This window comes from Heliangelus exortis, chromosome 23 (assembly GCF_036169615.1).
Source record: "Heliangelus exortis chromosome 23, bHelExo1.hap1, whole genome shotgun sequence".
Classification (NCBI taxonomy): Eukaryota; Metazoa; Chordata; class Aves; order Apodiformes; family Trochilidae; genus Heliangelus; species Heliangelus exortis.
Window position 1 is genome coordinate 5,642,993 of NC_092444.1, and position 19,324 is coordinate 5,662,316.

The window sequence follows — 19,324 nt, forward strand, 5'->3', positions numbered from 1 at the left end:
TCAACTACTTTATTTGTGTCTCCAGCCACATCACCAAAAGGATTTTTTGCTGCCTCCTCAATACACACCTCACAGGTCTTAAGTTTCAAATCTTACCTGTCATCTATCTCAAGAAAAACACATCCAGGGGTATGAGTGGTGGTGAAGATTCTTTTATCCATAGGAATTCGAGGAGCTAAGAGAAAAAGAAACATTTACTGAAACAAAATATGCACGAAGACAGAAAACCTGTTAACTTTTGCTCACAATGGAGTTATTGGCTCCTGAACTTTTTAACTGTTCACTGCTTTCTGATCAGAAAGTCACAAAAACATTACAAAATTTAGGTGCTACACACTTCTCAGAAAGATAAAAATAGTGAAAAGAGGTCAAATGCTTCAGGGCCTTGCAAAGAAGGCAGAGATGCTCTGGATTTGCATGCACATGCACACACAAACTGGAAGTTACAACAGTGAGACTACCCAAGCACAAGTCCTAAGCAAAGGAAGCACATACACTGCATTTTCCTATTGGCTTGTTATTTCCACTGGAGTCTCTCCACTTGCCTTCATATCCAGAGTGAATTTTCTCAGCCACAGCTAAGCAGCAGGATTCTGCATCCACGTGGACAGAAGTACACACATGGACCAAGTAGGGGGTGATTCGAAAGGGGTAACAATGCATTTCTTGTTCTTGGTCTTTGCCACCCCTGAGGAAAAGGAAAAGGGATAAAAAATGGTGTCAAGACAGTTTCTTTACACCAGGCCTGAGAGCCCTGCATGGAGAAGTTATGCTAAGCACACAGATAATCAGAACCTCCCTTGGGATCCAACATCAACACTGAGTAATACTGACCTTGCTCTGCTGAAAACCAGGGAGATGTTTTGGCTCCAATACTTGCATTCAGAGGCTATTCTAAAAATGCCATTATACTAACAGTGAAAGACTCCTTTCTTAGTGAAAAAATATTCACAAGAACCACTAATTTTGTCTTTTGCACTCCTTTAAGTTAAGCAGCTCTTTTTCTGTTTGTTGTTTATTTATTCCATGTATTTTTTTATACCCTTAGACAAATCAAAACAGGTGATTTTAGAGCTTGGGTTTTTGAAACAGAGATGAGTGAATCAATAATCAATTGAAAGATGGAATAAATATTGTCTGTTCACAGGCAAACAGTTCTTATTAAAATTAAGGGACCACCTAAGCCTGGAACAGAACTGCACTCAAGATTATAGACCAATCCCAAATTTTTTTTTCCTTCTTTTAGCACAAAGTTTAGCCAGGCACAAAGCAACAAACTGCATCCCTAGTGACAGCAAGCAGTGTCTCATGATTCAGGTCTCATACTTGGGACTCTGGTGAGTTTCTCTTACTGTCTCTGTCACAAACTCTCCAGCAATCTTGTGCAAAACACCCTTTGCCTTTGCTCTCAAAGTGTAAAAAGGGAGAGCAGCCATTTTTCACACAACTGTTCTCCTGTACAACAGTACTGAAAGAAACTGATAGGTCCAAAAAAAAAAAACATCTGAAGAGCTTTCCTTCTGTTCCCATGCAAATTTAAGCATTATTTTAGGAAAGCTATTCAAAATATTCTGCTGGATGTCAGTATTAAACACAATAAACCAATTCTGTAATGAAATTCCAGCTCACACTGGTCAGTTGTGACAACACAACATTGTTTCTGCCCAGTACTGCACCCACTGCCCAGCCCTCACCAGTATAAAACTATAAAAATGTACTTGCCTGATCCTGCAGAAAAAGGATTTCACCTGGGCATATTCATACAGAGAAGCTATTAAACAGAACACACGTTGAAACTATCAGTTAATATCCTTAAAAAGGTGACACCCATCAAAACTATTTTAAATTCTGCATTCTTCAGGCTTTCTGAGAAAGACTGAAGTCTCACAACCCAGTCTTTATGAGCTGCTGAATTAGCTGTCCATCAGTTTGCTTCCACCTCACATGCTTTCTCTTTAAGCCCCTCACTCTTGGAGAAATGGCTTACTTGAAACTATATTAAGAAGCAATAATTATGATGTAAAAAACCTCCTTTGCCCAGTGCACTATGGAAAAGGTGAAAAAAAGGTGGAAATTCCTGGCCTTCTGAGCCATGTACCAAAATCTATATACAGCCAAGGGTTACAGGGAGAGGAAAACTCAGTAACAGTTCACAGGAAGAAAATGATGACTCCACAGGGTGCTACAGTTTCTGAGTTGTGACATCCCTGGCACGTTGATCTCAGCAGCCTCTGATGTCTCACATGCAATGACTGAAGCAAGGAATCAAGGATTTTGGACTTTCCAGATCTGATGCCAAAACAGCCCACAGGCAGGCAGACAAAAGACAATTCTGTCACATGCCAACTGCAATTTAATTGGTCACAAATAACACAGGACTCGAAAGTCACTATGTACATCCAGCACTGATTTTTTGGGTACACTTTGGATTTTTTTTTTTTAATTTGGGTACAGAGAGCTATGTTGACAGCAGAATGCAAGCAGACCCCAAAAACAAGGCACCTGAACAACCTTAAGATGTAGTTCTAACTTTCAACTCACAAGGAGACCTTTAGTTTCTTTTTAAAAAGCAGAATCACAGAATTGTCAGAGCTGGGAGGGACCTCTAGAGATCTAATCTAACTCTCCCACTGAAGCAGCAGGATTTGAAATGAGCACTATAGGACACAAACCAATGAAATATCTGCCCTTTACTTACTCAAAGTAAAAGTTAAGACTGTAGGAGACCAGCCAGGACAAGCTGCATGAGGACTGAAGTGGTCAAAGTGGAACAGGAACAAGTGCTGCCTATGTACACTGACAGGATAAGCATTAAAAACTATTCTATCCTTATTCTGCAGAGACTGAAAGACACAGAAAACTTTTAAGAGCCCTGCCAAGTCCCACCTGTGTGACTTTCCATGGTCCAAAGAGGCAGGTGGGACTGATCAGTGTGTGTGTAGAACACACTCACATCCTGAGGGACAAGAAGCTCTACAAATCGGGAGATTCCAACACTTTCTTCTTGCAGTTCAGGATGGATGCTGCCTGCTCAGAAATATGCACTATGCGTCCAGAAAGCAAGGAAAACACAGCCACAAATGTGTCCTGAAAAACCAAACATTGGTAAACAATCCTTCCCCAACACCTGGTAGCAATACTGTAATGATTTAAAAACAAAACAAACAAAAAAACCCCAATTAAACAAACAAAAAAACCCAACAAACAAAAAACCCAAACAAAATCACCACACACCACAGAGGTTAAAAAGATGTGTTCTTAAGCCAGCATCCAATTAAGGTTGTGCATGAGCTACTTAGGATTTAAAAATGTTAACAGGACTCCAACATCAAGAAGTTGAAGTGTTGCTTGGCACTGTCCAGAATAACTTTATCACTCCACACACTTCTCCCCAAATGTCACAGTATTCACCACAGCTCCTCACACAAAAATATTCTGAAAACTTTTCAAGCAGAAAGTATTTGTAACACTTCTGAGATGCCATCTAACAGTGCTGAATCTCAACATTCTCTTCTTTGAAGCAGAGCAAGAAAGAATGACATGTATGGCAAATCATGGAAAGAAAAAATAAATTGAGGAGTACAAATAGAAACCAAAGTCCCTCACAATTATGGAATTCCCCAGCTTTGAAAACATTCTGCTGAGTCTGTCTAAAAAGATCACTACCCTGTCAATGAATTCTCAAATCAGATTCTCAATGAACTCTTTGTTAATTCTGGCAAAAAGAGAAAAAAAAGAAAGAAGAAAAATAGCTATTTCTTCACTTCTGCTGGGTACACTGAGTCAGCACAGATAAGAAATACTGTTCTGTCTTTAAAAACACAAAGGTCTCTATGGCTAAAACTTAAAGCTTTTAAATTTTACACATTTTATTTCCACAAAATGATGTAGGGAGGCTAAATAAAGAGTGAGATGCCAAGCACAAGTCCTTAACTACTCCTGAATTCCTTACAGTGTTTTTTGGAGTGTGTTCAGATGCAACTGCCACCAACTCTTCTATGCTGTAAGTCACCACCTCTGTCTGAAACACTCTTCGGTCATTCAGAGCCTGGAAAAAGTCATTGTTTGCTAATTGAAAACAAAAGAAAACAAAAAAAAAAACAGGAAAAGCAAAACAAACACAAGGAAGTCAGTAAGGAAACTATTTTGAAAGCATTTCTTACAGCCCTGGTATTTTTGTCAGCTTTTTGTTGAAGTCCAAGGTGAGGTGTGGAAGGTCTGTGTAGTGACAAAGGAAAAAAAAATACTGATTATACTACTGGAGTGCACTGTTTATGTTACAGAAAATGAGCATGAGGGAGTAGAAAGGACAGAACCTGATGGCAAAAGAACCATCTTAACTACTTAGTTCTGTTGGAAAACAGACTATACAGTAATTTGTCAAAATGGGACAGGAATGCTTTTTTTTTCCCAATATATACAGAAGTTATTAGTTGGCACCTATAGCTGTAGGATTCTGAAGAGAAGAGAAGCACTAGGTAGGCATTTCAAAGGAAAAGATAACATAATTATTAAAAAAAAAAATCCCAAAAAACCAAAACCCCACAGTGCTTCAGAAAATTTGCAGGACAATTAATGTATTAATTTGTTTTAATGTTGTTTGTTGCCAGACACACTTATTCAAACCAAGATGCTGTACAATTTCTACCTTTCCAAATTCTTTCCACACATACCTTGGACCTGTTGGACACACTGCAAGGCATAGTTGAGAGCACTAATGGTACTGGGCTTGCTGGAACTCCTTTTCTCTTCAGGCAAACACCTTTTCATTTCTTGGATCATCATCATTAGATCTCTGTGGGACTGGCTCCAATTCAGCTCCTCACTGCAAAAAGAGATTAAACTTCATCAGAGACTTTTGGTATAGAAGCTTCTCTTCTGTCAACTAATTAAAATGATTCAGTAAATTATTCTTTTATGGGCATAGCCACAAAGTCACAGAACAGCCAGAAATGTCCTAATGCTAATTGGCTCTATTTCTTCTTGTACCTTTCTTCTTTTTTACTTAATATCTTCTCCTTTCCTTCCCCTTTTTGAACTCCACCACATCATGAATGGCAAAGTCACATCATAACCAAACTGCTTGCTAGGAAGCAACTTAAAAAAAGTTGATATTAACATTTTCTAAACATAACTGGCATTAAAATAATGAGTAGATGTTGGTTCTTTACTTGTATCAGTCTTTCTAGCCTCAATGTCTGCATCTTATTAGACTGGACACCATGAAGATGTCTACGTCTTACTCTTCAGGGAAATTATTTTGAGGTTCTGAAAATACCCCAAATGCAAAGATTTTTTTATCTCATGGAGCTGGAAGTTTTCATTATGCTTTTAACAGAGCTGGTGGCCTCAATAGCTGCGAGGTTATTAACAAGCAGCATCTCCCTCTTCTTGCTTTTGCACATTTCACAGGTTGATTAATAAGCAGTTAATCCTAGAAACACAGATCGATTCTAAACCTGGAGATGAGACACAAAGACTGTGATTTTAATTCATTTTTGCCCATTTGGCATTTTCATTAGCATCATACTGTATAAATCACTATAAAAGTTCAAATATTACACGCATAACACTGCATAAACGATTGCTCTTGGACGATGCTTTTTCTAATTGAAAAAAAAATCGCGTATCTGGACTTTAAAAAAAAAATAAATCTAAGTAATTTCTGCTTTACGGCTGCTAAATGTAGCCTTTAGATTAGGTATATATAGAAGCCCCGAAAGGGTCAATGACGCATCTGGATCAGGCAAACAGCTTACGAGGAATCACGGAGCAGCAATTTAATCTCCACGCGAGACCATTACACCCATGGGGTCTGCAGTTCAGGTGGGGTTCCTCGCCCTTCCCAGGAGTTACCTTCCAGCTCCGCTTTGCCTCCTGAAACTTCCCTCGGAGCAGCCCTCGGGCCGGGGGCTGCAGCGCTCGGTGCCGATGGAGCCGAGCCCGTTCAACTCCTTCCCGCCGCAGTTCGCTCCCTCACGCATCGCGCTCCGCGATCCCGCGTCCCCCCGGCGCTCCCCTCTCCCTCCGCCGCCGCCGATCGCCTCCTCCCGCTCGGCCTCAGCCCCCGGGGACCACCGGGCACCACGTTCCGAGCTGCCGACCTCCATCTCGGCCCCGCAGAACGCCGCAGCGCTGAGGCACCCACGGCCTCGCTCCTCGGCGCGATCGGACCCTGCGCGGAGCAGCCGGGCGCGGGGAGGCTTCTGCGGGACAAACGCACGCAGCGCTTCAAGGGGAGGCGGGAGGCTCCCCCCTTCCCTGCTGCCGAGCGACCGCCCGCTCCCTCCGGGACGGCTTTTCCCTCACTCGGTTCTCCGCAGGCGGCCCCTCCGCACACCCCAACCATTCCCGAGGAGCGGCCGCCTCCTCGCTTCCCCCGCCTCGGGCCCTACCCGCTCCCGGCCGGCAGGAACGTGAGGCCCCCGCCGCCAACACCGCTCGATGCTGCCCCGACCGCCCGCTGGCACCGGCAGCACCGGGACCGGGAGCGGAACCCCGCCCCTACCCCCGCCCGCCCCGTTACGTAACGGCGGCCGCACGCGCACACCCGCACACGCCCCGGCCACGTGCGCGCGGGACGGGAATAAAGAGGCGGAGGCGGAGCCGGGAGCGAGGGGGCGGGGGGAGGGGTGCGGAACCGCTTTTATTGGACAGCGCCGAGCGCGCGGCGGGGCGGGGCCAGGCGGGGGGGCGCGAGGCCAGGGCGGTGCCCGCCCCGCCCCTCACGCGCCGCCGCACGCGGCCCCCGTGCGCGCGTTCCCCCGCCGCCACGTGCGGCCCCACCCGACCCCCCCCCACACCCCACGCACACACCGGGGCGGGACCGGAACCGAGAGCGGGGATGGGGATGGGGCAGAGAAGGGTGCGGGGGTCGGATCGGGCCGGGCCGGGGGTCTCCCGAAGGCAGAGGACAAGGCACGGGGGCACCGGAGGGCGGGCAACCCCCCGGCCCGTCTGCAGAACCCAGGGCAGCATCGTGACCCCCAGCGGCTCCTCCTCGGCGGCTCCGGTTGATGAAGGCACCGTGCTAAGGGGGGGCTGTGCTCGTTAGTGATTTATGAGGAGTGTCTTAAGGCAACCGGGTAACGTTAGTTAACATCTCGGTAATCAAAACAGTTTTGCTCAAACAGCAGAAAAATTGGCTGAAAACGCAGGAGGTTTGGAGTGGAGGAGTGGAGGCACTTGGGTGGGGCTGAGGTTCTTCTGGAACTCATCAGGACGTGCTCCAGACTACAAAGAGAAGGAGAAAGTTGGACAAGGTACAGAGTCCTTCATCCCCTCACCCCCACACTCCTGCATTTTAAGGACGAAAAGTTCTAGAAATGGTTAAAAAGGGATTTAAGGATTCCCGGTGTTGCTTTCCCTGGTTTTCCTGTTGTGCTTGCACACTGTTTCTCACCCAGGATTAGGTGTCTGTTGCCCATGGTTACCGCAGCATTTCTCACTGTATTAGACACAAACTTAAACTTTGACCCCCTAAAAAAAATGCAGGAGGATTACATGACAATTCCAGCCAAAAACTAAATTATGTGTTTCTGGTTTGTTATCCTGCCACCATCAAGCAAAGGACCCTACTTGGAAAAAACCTCCCTAAACTGGCACTGAGGATTTATCCAGAAAGCAGCTGAAACACAGATCCCAGACCAGGGCCAACAATCAGCTGTAGCAAATAAAAACAATTTTTTTTTTTTTTTTTTAAATTCTTGCTACTTCCACCTGGTTCACTCCATACAGGTGTTTTGAGTTTAAGCTCCTGGAGCTCCCACAGTGGGCACAGTTTGCCACTCACTGCAGGCAACAGTTGTTAAAGCAGTCACTGCTGTTTCTAGTTAATGTTTTATATAATTTCATTTGAATATCCTGGATTTACTTAAGCCACACCAGCCAGTGAATTAACACCATCTATGCCAACTCTGTAAGAAATCTGGTTTTTGGTGAAACTTACCAATAATGATGATGACAATAATGACAAGAACAGCTATCAATATTGCCCACATCTGTGGAAAAAAAAAAAAGAAAAACAAGCCATACAACACTACAAACCATGCAACAGCATTTAGTGGGCTTTGGGGGACAGGAAAACAGCCCCTAGAAGGTACTTTTTGTACTGTGTTCTATACCTAATAATTGGTTCTATACCAATTAAAACTTTTTCAGTGAATGAGATTGATTCCCTGTTGCCACTCAGCTGTGCACTCACTCAAAGCAGACCAGTAGGTCCTTTTCCATCATCATCTCCATGCCAAACCTGCCTCTACAGGCAAGAATCAACAACTATTACAAATATTCCTACTCTTACCCTTTACCACATCTTTCACTGTGTCTGTCACTCACCAAGAGACAATTCCAACATTTGCCAACAGCTACAAGTACAGGAATCTGTGTGAGCTCCTTCTGATTTCTTAACACATCCTGCACATTAACTCAACCCAAAAATTTAGCCTTTTTCTCCCTGAAGCCTCAAATTACTGAGGTGTTTCCCTCTGGACAAGCTCTTGCATTAAGCCACACAGCTGGTGCTCTGCCTTATCTCATAAAAACATCTCTAACTTAAATCACTTCTGCCTTTCGGGATGCAAATCACAAGGGTGGTGATGACAACCCTGCACAGGGTAAGGAGAGAAACCAGGCTTACCTTACAGTTCTTCCACCAGTACTTCCTTTTCAGCTTGGCTGCACTGGTCTCAAACTGGGATGCTCCTGCTTGCAGTGCATCAGCTCGGTCATCCAGCTCTGACAGCTTCTGGTCACGCTCCAACACCTTGTCCACGTTCACTCTCATGATGTCAACAACCTGCAGCAGTTTAATGCTTACCCTCAGTTATCAGCTGTATCACCCCCCAGGGAGCTGCACTGCAGGCAACACCTGGTTCTCTTAATGCTCTTTTCTCAGATTTTGCCTTTTATTATGTCCAGCCATAAGCTTAAAAAAAAAATCATGTTCCTGGAAGCCCCCATTGCCTGCTTTAAAATGTCAGTGGTGTCAGCTGTACTGGGATTCCCTCAAACTGGGAAATAATTCCCAGTTCTCCTCGGGAGTCAAGGCAGATAAACATGACAGTCAACCACATTAAAATAAAACCAATTAAATTAAAAAAATACTGTCAATAGCCAGCCTAGCTGTTGAACTCCCCAGAAACCTCTCCAGAAACCACTTCAACTGAGCGGATTTTTATTTATTTTCTTTTTAACCTTTGCAAGAGTTCAGATGATGGAAGTACAATGCAGCAAGCTGAATGATACTCAACTTCTCCTTCGTATAACAAAGGGAAAATTGTTCTGGCCAGAATATCTCTTCTAGTTACCTCATTTTCCTGAAGAAATATCATTACACAGCTATCAGACTTTTACCTCATCTACTTGGTGTTGTGTCTGCTGAAGGCGACGATTGCTGCCAGCAGCCACATTGGCACTCCCAGGGACAATGGCTGACCTGCATTGGAGACAGTAATTATTATTCTGTTTAGAGTTTTATATGCTTTTGTTTAGATTAGATTTTGCTTTTTATTAGCTTATTTAGATTATGCTTTTGTTTTTCAGTGAGTATGCTTAGGGTACAGAAGCTATTTGACAATCCTGACAACAGAGAACTTGTATCATTTAACTAAATAAAGGGCAGAAATGGTATTTTAACAAGTGACAGTAGGTACAAGTGTCCTAACATTTTGCCCACAAATTGCTTGATGTGCAGAGACTTTTAAGCCAGCAGAGACTTGGTGGTACCATCACAAGGCAATATGACAACTTCTACAATGGTTCAGCATTCAAGAATTTGGGTTCAGAAGTGTTCTTACTTTCTGGTATTAACGTGAAGACAAAGCTTCAAGCAACAATAGTTTACAAAAAACACAGAGACTTAATGGTTATTCTAACTAGGTGCTCTTCCAGCTGTTCTGTTCTTTTGAAATAATGAACAGGGAAAAAGAGAAAGCAGAAGTAAAGAGCACTCAGCATCCACCATTCACCTGTGGCCAGGTTTGGATTCATCACCTCAGGCAGCTGAGTTCTTTTTCACTGCAGCATCCCACATCTTCCTCAAGGTGCAGGAGCCTCTGCACAGACTTCTCTTTCTCTCTTGTCACTACTTCAACAAGTTTTTGTTGCAGATCTCTACAACCATCTATACTCACTTTGCTTTTCTGTGTTTTTACTCCTCCAGGATCAAAAGCATCTACTGTTTATTGTACGCTGATATTTAAAGGAGCTGGAATCTCCAGTGTGGCTGTATTTACACATTTACACTGACTTCGAATTTACATTTAGCGACAACAAAGTCACAAACACCCGCAGACCAGGAAGCCTGGGACAGCAACACAGCCGCTCCTCTCTTTTGGCTCTGAAGTCACCGCTTCGGGCTTGTTTTGCAGCTGTCCCCAGGCTGAGGAGTCTCGGAAATGACAACTTTTCCTGACACCACAACTCCCCCCAGACTCTCGCCGAGCCCCGGGACTGCGCGGGCAGCGCCCTCGGAGCCTCCAGCGGACGGCGGAGTTCCACCCGCGACACCAGAACGGACCCGCCCACTCCACCAGCCGACAACGGCTCCAGTGCCCACCCCACGAAACGCGACGTGCAGCCCAAGCCACGGCCCGGCCCGGCCCGGCCACCGATCGCACCTCGCGGTTCCGCGCACAGCGGTTCCCGAGGTATCCCCGCGGTACCCCCGCCGGGCCGCCCAGCGAGGCCTGGGCCGTCCCCATCGCCATCTCCCCGTGGCCCCACTCACATCTTCGCGGCTGGAGCGGACCCTGCACGGCGACAACTTCGGGAAACGCCCAACGGGAAGTGCGACAGCCCCGGCGGCACTCTGGGTATGACGGGACCGGGGGCGGGACCGGGGCGGGACCGGGGCGTTTTAGGGGTGTGGGATGGGGTGGGGTTTGTTGGTTCGGCACCGTGAGGGGTTCCGTGTGGGGTGGGGGTGAGCCCGTCCCGTCCCGTCCCGTCCCGTCCCGTCCCGTCCCGTCCCGTCCCGTCCCGGTCATTCCCTCTAATCCCCGGTTACGTGAGGTCCCGGGCGGGGCAGGAAGGGCTTAACCGAGGGCAGTACCGGGTCGGGGGGAACCGGGTCGGTCCGGGCCGCCCTGGGAAGGGTGAGGGCGGGCTCGGTCCCGGCTGCTTCCCCTCTGTGCAGTAAAATCCTCCTCAGCTCCAAAGCTGGGCGGGGTGGCAGCGGTGGGTGGTGGGAAGTAGGGAGTGAGGACTGCGTTTGCATCGCTTGTTCTTTTTGTTTCCTGAGTTTACTGAACCGTCTTTATCTCACCCCAGGCATTTTTTTCCTGTTTGCTCTTCCCATTCTCTTCCCCCGTAGTGCTGGGGAGGAGGTGGGGGAGTGAGCAAGCAGCTGGCTGGTGTTTGCTTGTGCTGGTTGGATGTGGGGAGCTTTGATCTCTGCTAAAAACAGAAAATGAAAAAAAGGCGTTTTTCAACTGGCAAAGCCGTGATTCTGGCCAGGGCCAAACCATCACAATGCTAAAGGAGAACCCAAAATTTAACAGGCACATAAAATGGAAAAAGAGGGATGAAATTATAATGTTAGTAACCCAGGCTTTCACAGGTGAGTTAATTTATTAAAGCTGGTTTTTCCCCTGCTATGTTAAGACTGTACTCAGCTACAAAATTTGCATTATTGAGCTGTTGCACGTAACTTAACTATTACACTGCACAGGTAAGTTATATATATTATATTTTTTTATATATATGTTATATTATTAAATCTCAGTAATTGGTGTTACTGTGTTATGAACCTCTTCTGTTTCTGCATCTGCAGGCTCTTGAATTCTACAAACATTTGGCTCTGCTTTGTGTGCAGTGGAGAATTCAGCATTCTATTACAAGGTGTGCAGGAGACCTGGGAAATTTTTCAATTAAAAAAAAAAAAAGAGTTCCTTCTGACCGTGCTGCTCTGCAAACCAGAGGCTGGAAAAGAGCAGCAGGAAGGGCTCCAGATCGAGGACTCTGAGGCTGCATTTCAGTGAATCCCACCCTAAAGGGTTAAAGGGGTTTCATCCCTGCTCCTGGGTGAACTACTCAGAGTATAAGAAGAGATGCTCCTTACTAACAGATCAGGTAGTGGAAGAAACTTATTTTTTTTAGGGTTCCTTACAGTGAGTAAAGGACTCCATCACTCTTTTGAACTAGGATGGAAGAGACGTTTCAAAAAACCACACGCTTTGTATGGGGAAATTTTCTTTGTTTTTAATTTACAGCAGAAAGAATATAAAGCATTCAGAAAACATTTTCCATATTTTAAGGGCAATTCAAAACATTTTGCATGGTTCCAGCAGCTGAGTTCTTCAACAGATCCATTGATTCAGTGATGCTTTACATGCACGGTTACAAAAATAAAACTTACAAAAGAGAAGACATCTATACTAGTTTTACATGCAAGTCTTGGGGACCCCCCAGTGGGCACCAGCTATTGTGTGGAACTGCCATAAGCGTGCAACCAGAGAGGGGGTTCATGTTATATTCTGTATTTCTTTCACACAGTATTACTGCTGTCAAATGTGTTTCACAAAGGAGCAATTCCATTAGCAGAAGACAGAAGATCTGGCTCCTGGCACTTGGGAATCTGAATTTTCCCGGAAAGCTGCACTTAACTCATCTTCTGTGAAAAATTGTTAAAAGTTCCACAACCAAGGAAAGGGTGAACGGAATCACTTCACTGCAGGGGGAGGGTTTCTACCTCCCCAGTGATACACTTGAAGGGTTATGGCCCGACACAACAAAGCACTTAGAAGCTGTACTTTTGCCTGAAGCATGCAAGTAGTTCTGTTTCACCCAGGGAACTGCTTGGATGTTTGCCAGCAAGTACAGGCTGAAACGTTTGGCTGAAGCAGGATCTAGATTAGTAGATACACCACCAGGCCCATGGATCTGGAAGAGTAATTTTTTTTGAAATAGCTCTGTATATTTACTGAATCGTTTTCTGCCAAAGAGAGGGAGTTAAAAACATTTCCACTGAGGTCACTACTCTTGTGAGGAAAAGGTCGATTCTATATTGTCACGGATTGGTTGATGGGAGCAACATTTCAGTTTCAAAATGTCAAAGAGTTCTTCCAGTATTAATACAGAGCATTTCCAATCCATCCCTAAGGAGATTCTGCAGCTTCTCCTGTTCTGTTTTTGCACGAGAGGAAAATTTAACAGTTTTGAAGTCCCAATTCCAGACAGTAAATGGAGGCTATGAGGCTGCCCACAGGCACAGTGTGAGTGCCGGGCCGTTCGTTTTTCTCTTTTCCCTTTTTTTCCTTTTTTTTTTTTTTTTTTTTTTTTTTTAAATTGAATCAGGTCATAAAGCAGCAGTTCAGAAATGTACAAGAGAAGTCTGATAATGAGCTATAGCACATCTACTGTAATTCAATGCTGGCAGTGAAAAGAAGTAATTAAAAACAGGTACAATTATAGAAAAGGCACCAAGAGCACTGACCCCAGTTTTTTTTTTTTTTTGCCACAATCTTTGTTTTTTACTCTTCTTCTAAAGACACCAGTTTAAAAGCTTCTTATGTGTGAATATTTTGAGGCTTCACAACAAGCCTTGTGTTTAAACATTGCAGTTGGTGGCCGGGATCAAGCAAGAACAACTATTCCAAAACTAAACAATCTCAAATTTACACCAGTCCATTCAGAAATTTTTAAACTGCCTTGAACAAAACAAACACACAGGAGCAGTTTCTGATCTCAGACACATGTACATAACCCACAGTCACAACACAGACTTCAGGAGTTTCTTCCCTTACATTCCTGTGTAATAAAGATCAGAACCTGGTTCCCATTGTCAAGAATTTGTGACAGTTTGAAATTAGTAGTTCAATTTAAAAAAATCTAATTTCTTTGGCTCCTCACTATGTGGAAATAGCAATATACCATGACACCCCTACAAGATCAGTTTGCATCTTTTTTTTAAGTTTTACTTCATTTTTTTAATTTTTTGTGCAATTTTTATTACATTTTCTGACTTCCAGCAGGAGATATGAAAATGTGAAACATATTTTTCTACTTTCGTACTATTTCTTTTTTTTTTTTTTTTTCATTTTATGTTCATTCTAAGTGTTCTTTATTGGAGTGAGTGTATGGTGTTAAGCTAGATACAGTTTTTGTACTCTTATGATTATCTGCTCTGCAAAAGTAACTTAATTTTCTTAAGCAATATTAGCATTCACATTACTTGGCACCATTGGCAAAAAAAAAAATTAAAAAAATAAAAATAAAAAAAAGACGGGGAAAAAAAGAGAAGGAAGGAATAAATAAATTAAATCCAACCAAACCAAACTCCTGGTAGCCAAAATCAAATGTAAACATATCCTTTTTTTTTTTTCTTTTTTTTTCTTTTTTTTTCTTTTTTTTAAAGTAATGTTGCTCTGCCTTTTTTTTCCTAACTCTAAATACAGTAGCTCTTTTTTGCCATTTAGTCATGCTTTAGCAAAAATGTTCTTCTAAAGAACATTTAAAATAAAGTTTCTTATAGTGAAATAAAGTTTTTGTTTCATTTTACAGACCATAGCCACTAATGCTTTGCTTTGTTCATTTCTTTTTCGAGTTCATGCACATATCTCTTTGTTTTAATATATACAGTATGTACAAACAATACATCCACACTCTTCTTGTTCATTCAGACAAAACTATACAAATAATAATTTTATCTTGCCAAGTTATTGACCCTTTGTGAATAAAATATTTAGTAATTAATCAATATATTCCCTTTCAAATATTTTTCTCATTTTCCATGTCTACCTTCTATATATACAGAAACTGCCCAGATTTTGATGAAGTAGCCAAAATAAGTAATTTACTGGCCAGAATGCAGCACCACTCTGATCTTTAGGTGGTATAAAATGTCCAGGCAACATATTGTATGTGACTCTGCAAAATGACAAGAGGTTTGACAAATACTTAAGATAAAAAGCTACATGTTTTATAAATTATTTTAAGAACTTAATTAAAATAATAGTACATGAAAGTAAGGCTAGAAAATAAAGTGCTGAACATGAGAGAAAGTATGTGACAATTGATATGTTTGCAGGTTCTAGTAAAAATACCAAAAAAACTTTTTTAAAACTTGCTCAAGCTGCTCTCTCTGTTCCTCATGCATTACCCATTTGTCTCATACCCCAACCTCTCTTGTAAGTTCCCACGGGATGTATTAAAAACCTGCAGATTTAAAAAGTTGCATTAAGTGTGCTGTAGAGATTTAAGGAAAACACAAAGGACAGAAGTGTGAAGGAAATGAGGATGCATGGACCCAATAAAGATGTACTGATCTAAGCCCCTCCACTGAGACTCTCAAAGCTTCAGCTTCTTGGAGATGACCAACAGGTGCAGGAACAGCATTCTTGTGTTGCTTGTGCATTCCCACCTTTTCTCAACAATATTTTTGGTATAATATTTGTACAGTTCCACATGTTGTTTAATACAGCCCTATGTGAAAAGGATAATTAATCGCTTCTTCCTTCTTGGAGAATGAAGCAACTCACAATTTTTCCTCCTGGTGTCTTTTGTTTTTCCCCACGATCCAACAGAAGATTGATTGAGTTCCAAGATGTCTTGCCGAACAAATTAAAAGTTGTCCATGAAAGTGCAAATGCAATGACCAAAACATTACTGTTAAAATCCTGCAGCTGGTAGTTCCAGGACTGCAGTGGGTATTTTTGTTGTTGTTGCATGTCTCTGCTAAAAACAGAAAATGAAAACAGTCTGAAAAGCAATGTCACATTGCTACGGGATGCTGCTGCGTATCTTCAAGTTCCTTGGCCTTTTTCAATTCTTTCACTCTGAAAAAACAAAGAGGAGCTATATAACACTTCTATTACAAACCTCTTTCAAGACAGAAAAGTCAAAGTTTGATTCCTTGCTCTAACCTCCCCTGCAAAAGAGCCAGCAGAGCGACGACGGGAGGGGAACACGTTCCTGACACCATAAACAACTGGAAGTGCAAGAATGGCCCACTGGAAATCCAAGAGAAACATTTGGCAAGAAAAACTCATTTCCTGGTATTTGCCACTGCAGCTGGACTTGGTTCTGGTATTGCCCTGTTTAATTGCTTGGGGTTTGTTTTTTTTTTTTTTGTACTGCTGCTCATTAAATGATTTTGCAGCTGCCTGCTACTCCAGCTGGCATGGCAAAAGTCTTCTCAGTCTTGACCTCTTTTCTCCATACATTGCTGAAGTGACATGAATTTGATGTCATGCCCAGCACAGTAGGGAAAAATCAGTCAGTCCTGATTCCAAGCTTGATGCTGATACAGAACCTCACAAGGAAGGTGTTTGTATGGGAGTAGAAGGAACCGATGTGGGTGTAAAGATAATTTACTTCACAATTACTCCCCCTGCTAGCAGCTGTGTTTCCTAGCATGTCACTGGCATTAAATTCATGGGGGTTTTTTTCATGTTTTTTCTCCCAGCCAGCAGCAGAGGACACTCCATGCCAAGGGAGATGAACCTGCAGTGTGGGAGAGTCACTCCTGGACGTGGCCTGTTGCTTCAGTTCTCAACTCTTTAAAATGCATGCAATACATTACCTCTTCTAGCATTTGTCAGCATAAGAACTAAATCATCACTGAGAGCTGAAATAATTAAAAATTAAATTAAAAGGATGAAGAGAAGGGAATAATTTCAATCCCATCAAGTACAGCAGAATTCTGCATCTGTGCTGGAGCATCAACAATCCTCTGCCCAGGGTGAAAACTGTCTGCCTGTCAGTGCTCCCTGCAAAAGAGCCACAGAAAATCCACAGGGACCTGAAGGACCTGAAGGTCCTGAAGGCAACTGCCCAGCTGATCTGAGGCAGCTTGGCTCTGTCTCCTTTTGCAGGGAGCTCCATTCCACAGCATGATCTCTGCCACCTGCCCCCAGGTATCTTTCCTCCACTGCTGCAAGGGGAGGACCACTCTGAAAGGAGGAAAATGCTGCCTAAATTAAGGTGATTTCACAAAGGGTGTTCCTGCCCAAAACTTGGAAGAACAAGTAATGAATGCACGGTACAAAGAATTGTGTCTGTGTAACAGAATCCAGCTAAAAGGGAGTTAATTTAACAAAGCCCAAGTAAATACAGATTGTAAAAGATGTTGGGAGAGCTAAGCAGCAGCAATGCCAGGTTGTAACTTCTGTAAGTGGACTTCCTCTCACACATCTTCTTTTGGCTCTTGCACCAGCCTGCTAACATAAGATAAAGGCTACAAGCTGGCCTCTAAAACTATTTCATTATTTTATTTAATAATTTTTCCACAGTCAAGAGGGAGCTGGCTCCTTTTAACTGTTTTAGCTGACTCAAAGCTCAAGGACTCAGGGGTGTTCTCTCTGAAACTGGGAGAAACAGGAGGCAATGAATAAATCCCACTGACCAATCTGCAGCTCAGACCTTTGCTAATTATCTTAATTCCATTGAACTGTTTGAAAATGTCATGTAAAGACAGAGGGCTCCACTAGTCCACATACTGATGCTGTTTTCAGAGCCTCAGGACCTACATCCTCGGGTCCATGGGACTCCCCTGAAATCTGTGCCTGGCACAGGGGGTGCCTCAATACACTCTCCCCAAGGCCAAGAAGTGCTCTGATCCCCAGGCTGAGGAAGGGGCAAGGCAGCAAGCAGCACAATTGGTTCCAAATTCCTGCTTGGGTGGTGCTGTTCCATGCCTCAATGCCTGACACAACTTTAGAGAGAAAATTTTCAGTGGGGAAATTTTGGCTCTACACAACTTGGGACCTTGCTGGCACTGGGAGCTTTGGCCTCTGCTAAGTCCAGGCCAATTTTTTTTGTTACAGGAAATATAGGAGGACTGGTACAGTGTCCTAAAAATGCTCACAAATGATGTATTGACTTGCAGTGGAAAAGCAGCCTCACCCTCAAAATAACTACTAATATTTTTATTACTGTATCTTAGGTGGAAAAGGTGAGCCAAGATCACTGCTGTGCTAGGGAAGTCTGTTGAGCCTCTGTGCCTCAGGCAATTTTTTAAGCTTAGATTGACTATTTTCAAGAACCCATCTATTAGATTTGCAGTGCAACTTCCAAGTGTTTTCTGTTGCACTTCAGTACTGCAATGTAAAATTCACCTGTTATGGTAGATCTCTTACTGAGAACATGCACATTAGATAAGCTGGTGGCTCTTGGCTGAGACATGCTACACCTTAGGAGAGCACTTCAACATGCAAGGACTACACTACCAAAGCACTTTTGGCTGGAAGAATGCAAGACATGCTTTGCTGCACACTTCAACCTACAGCATGCAATATCTGTACTGGTGCAGACATATGGAATCAGTTCAGCTGTAACACTCATGCCCATGGGAGTTCAGTTACTAAAGCACTCAACATTTGCACTAGTACAGATCCTGTTCAGAAATATGCAACACCTTTCCTTGGTCAGGTGGACTTGACACTGGTTTACAGCTTTTCAGGCTTATAAAATTACAAGCACAATGATAATTACTCCTCAAAACCACAAGCACATCCTAGTACAGGATTTCTTTACTGCAAAGTTATCAGACTTTGACATTTGCCATGGGTACTTTGCTGAATGATGCTGCTCAGTACACAGTGGCTTAAAACAAACCCTGCATTCCACAGCATTTATAAAACTTAAGATTCAGCTGAAGATGCTGACCATCCAAATTTCTGAAACTATCACATTTTTTAAACTAACCTCTGTGTTCTGCATACATAACTCTGCCTGTGCTGCATTCAAAATGGGAGTGCAGGCAGGCATTACAAGTCCTTTACTTGTACAGTACACAGCCTGGGAGGTGTGAAGAGCTGAGCACCTCTCCTCCTTGCTCAGAAGAGCTGCCACGAAGAAGCCAGGGAACTTCTCCCTTCTCCTGGCCCCACTCAGCCAGAGTGACACTGAAAGACCTCTAAGTGCTGCCAGTAACTGAGCAAATCCACAGCCAGACCATGATACCTGGGAAGTGTATTTCTGAATGCCCTGCTTCCCTCCCAAACCAGGGCTAACCAAGTCCCAGAACCAGTGTACACATCAAGCTAGACACCAGACCAAGCAAATACTTTAATTTTTTAAAATAACTGTTCTTAACAGGCCTCTAAATCACTTCATCAAGAGAGCCTAAACCTAATGTGCTTTCAACCAATTAATTATTTATTGGACAGTCTGTACTGCAGCATTTCCTGTGTCTTAAGAGTCCTTTCATAACCCTTCTTTTCTTCTTAAGTTCCTTACTTGCTGGTATTCTGATTTGATTTTGTTACAACAATATAAAGTGTCAGTGTAAGTGTAGGGCTGGTATTTCCTCTTCATTAATGCTCAGTGGAATAAACTCTCTAAATTTTCATATGCAGTTAAAAATACAGTTTGATCAGTGAAG

At 43.3% G+C, this 19,324-nt stretch overlaps 3 protein-coding genes across 17 annotated transcripts in view; all 3 read right to left on the reverse strand.

Annotated features, from left to right (window-relative positions):
* The window catches only part of PER3 (period circadian regulator 3), a 21,434-nt gene extending 14,974 nt beyond the window's left edge, over nt 1-6,460 (reverse strand). The window contains 9 exon segments of the mRNA XM_071767374.1: nt 97-175; nt 546-688; nt 1,723-1,771; nt 2,887-2,988; nt 2,991-3,087; nt 3,953-4,068; nt 4,674-4,825; nt 5,857-6,206; nt 6,396-6,460. Of these exon segments, the coding sequence (XP_071623475.1) occupies nt 97-175; nt 546-688; nt 1,723-1,771; nt 2,887-2,988; nt 2,991-3,087; nt 3,953-4,068; nt 4,674-4,825; nt 5,857-6,110 (992 nt within the window). The 5' untranslated portion in view covers nt 6,111-6,206; nt 6,396-6,460.
* Nucleotides 6,461-7,042: 582 nt separating this feature from the next.
* Nucleotides 7,043-10,830, reverse strand: VAMP3 (vesicle associated membrane protein 3). The gene is made up of 5 exons (XM_071767432.1): nt 10,730-10,830; nt 9,355-9,436; nt 8,639-8,797; nt 7,949-8,000; nt 7,043-7,233 (listed from the first exon to the last, which is right to left on the reverse strand). Coding segments are annotated over exons 1-5 (312 nt in total). The 5' UTR covers nt 10,732-10,830; the 3' UTR covers nt 7,043-7,216.
* A 2,063-nt stretch (nt 10,831-12,893) lies between these two features.
* The window catches only part of CAMTA1 (calmodulin binding transcription activator 1), a 248,112-nt gene continuing 241,681 nt past the window's right edge, over nt 12,894-19,324 (reverse strand). For all 15 annotated transcript variants that reach the window (XR_011730433.1, XR_011730434.1, XR_011730435.1 and 12 more), the window contains one exon: nt 12,894-15,776. Coding sequence is in view for 11 of the 15 variants with exons in the window: in XM_071767412.1 (XP_071623513.1) it covers nt 15,713-15,776 (64 nt within the window). In the remaining 4 variants the exon portion in view is untranslated. The remainder of the gene's footprint in view (nt 15,777-19,324) is intronic.

What these genes read in the sequence shown, in the direction of transcription:
- VAMP3 (XM_071767432.1), bottom strand. An exon ending in CACAACACCAAGTAGATGAG is followed by an intron (nt 8,798 to 9,354) that starts GTAAAAGTCTGA and finishes AAACTGCTGCAG; the next exon opens with GTTGTTGACATCATGAGAGT. An exon ending in ACTGGTGGAAGAACTGTAAG is followed by an intron (nt 8,001 to 8,638) that starts GTAAGCCTGGTT and finishes TTTTTTCCACAG; the next exon opens with ATGTGGGCAATATTGATAGC.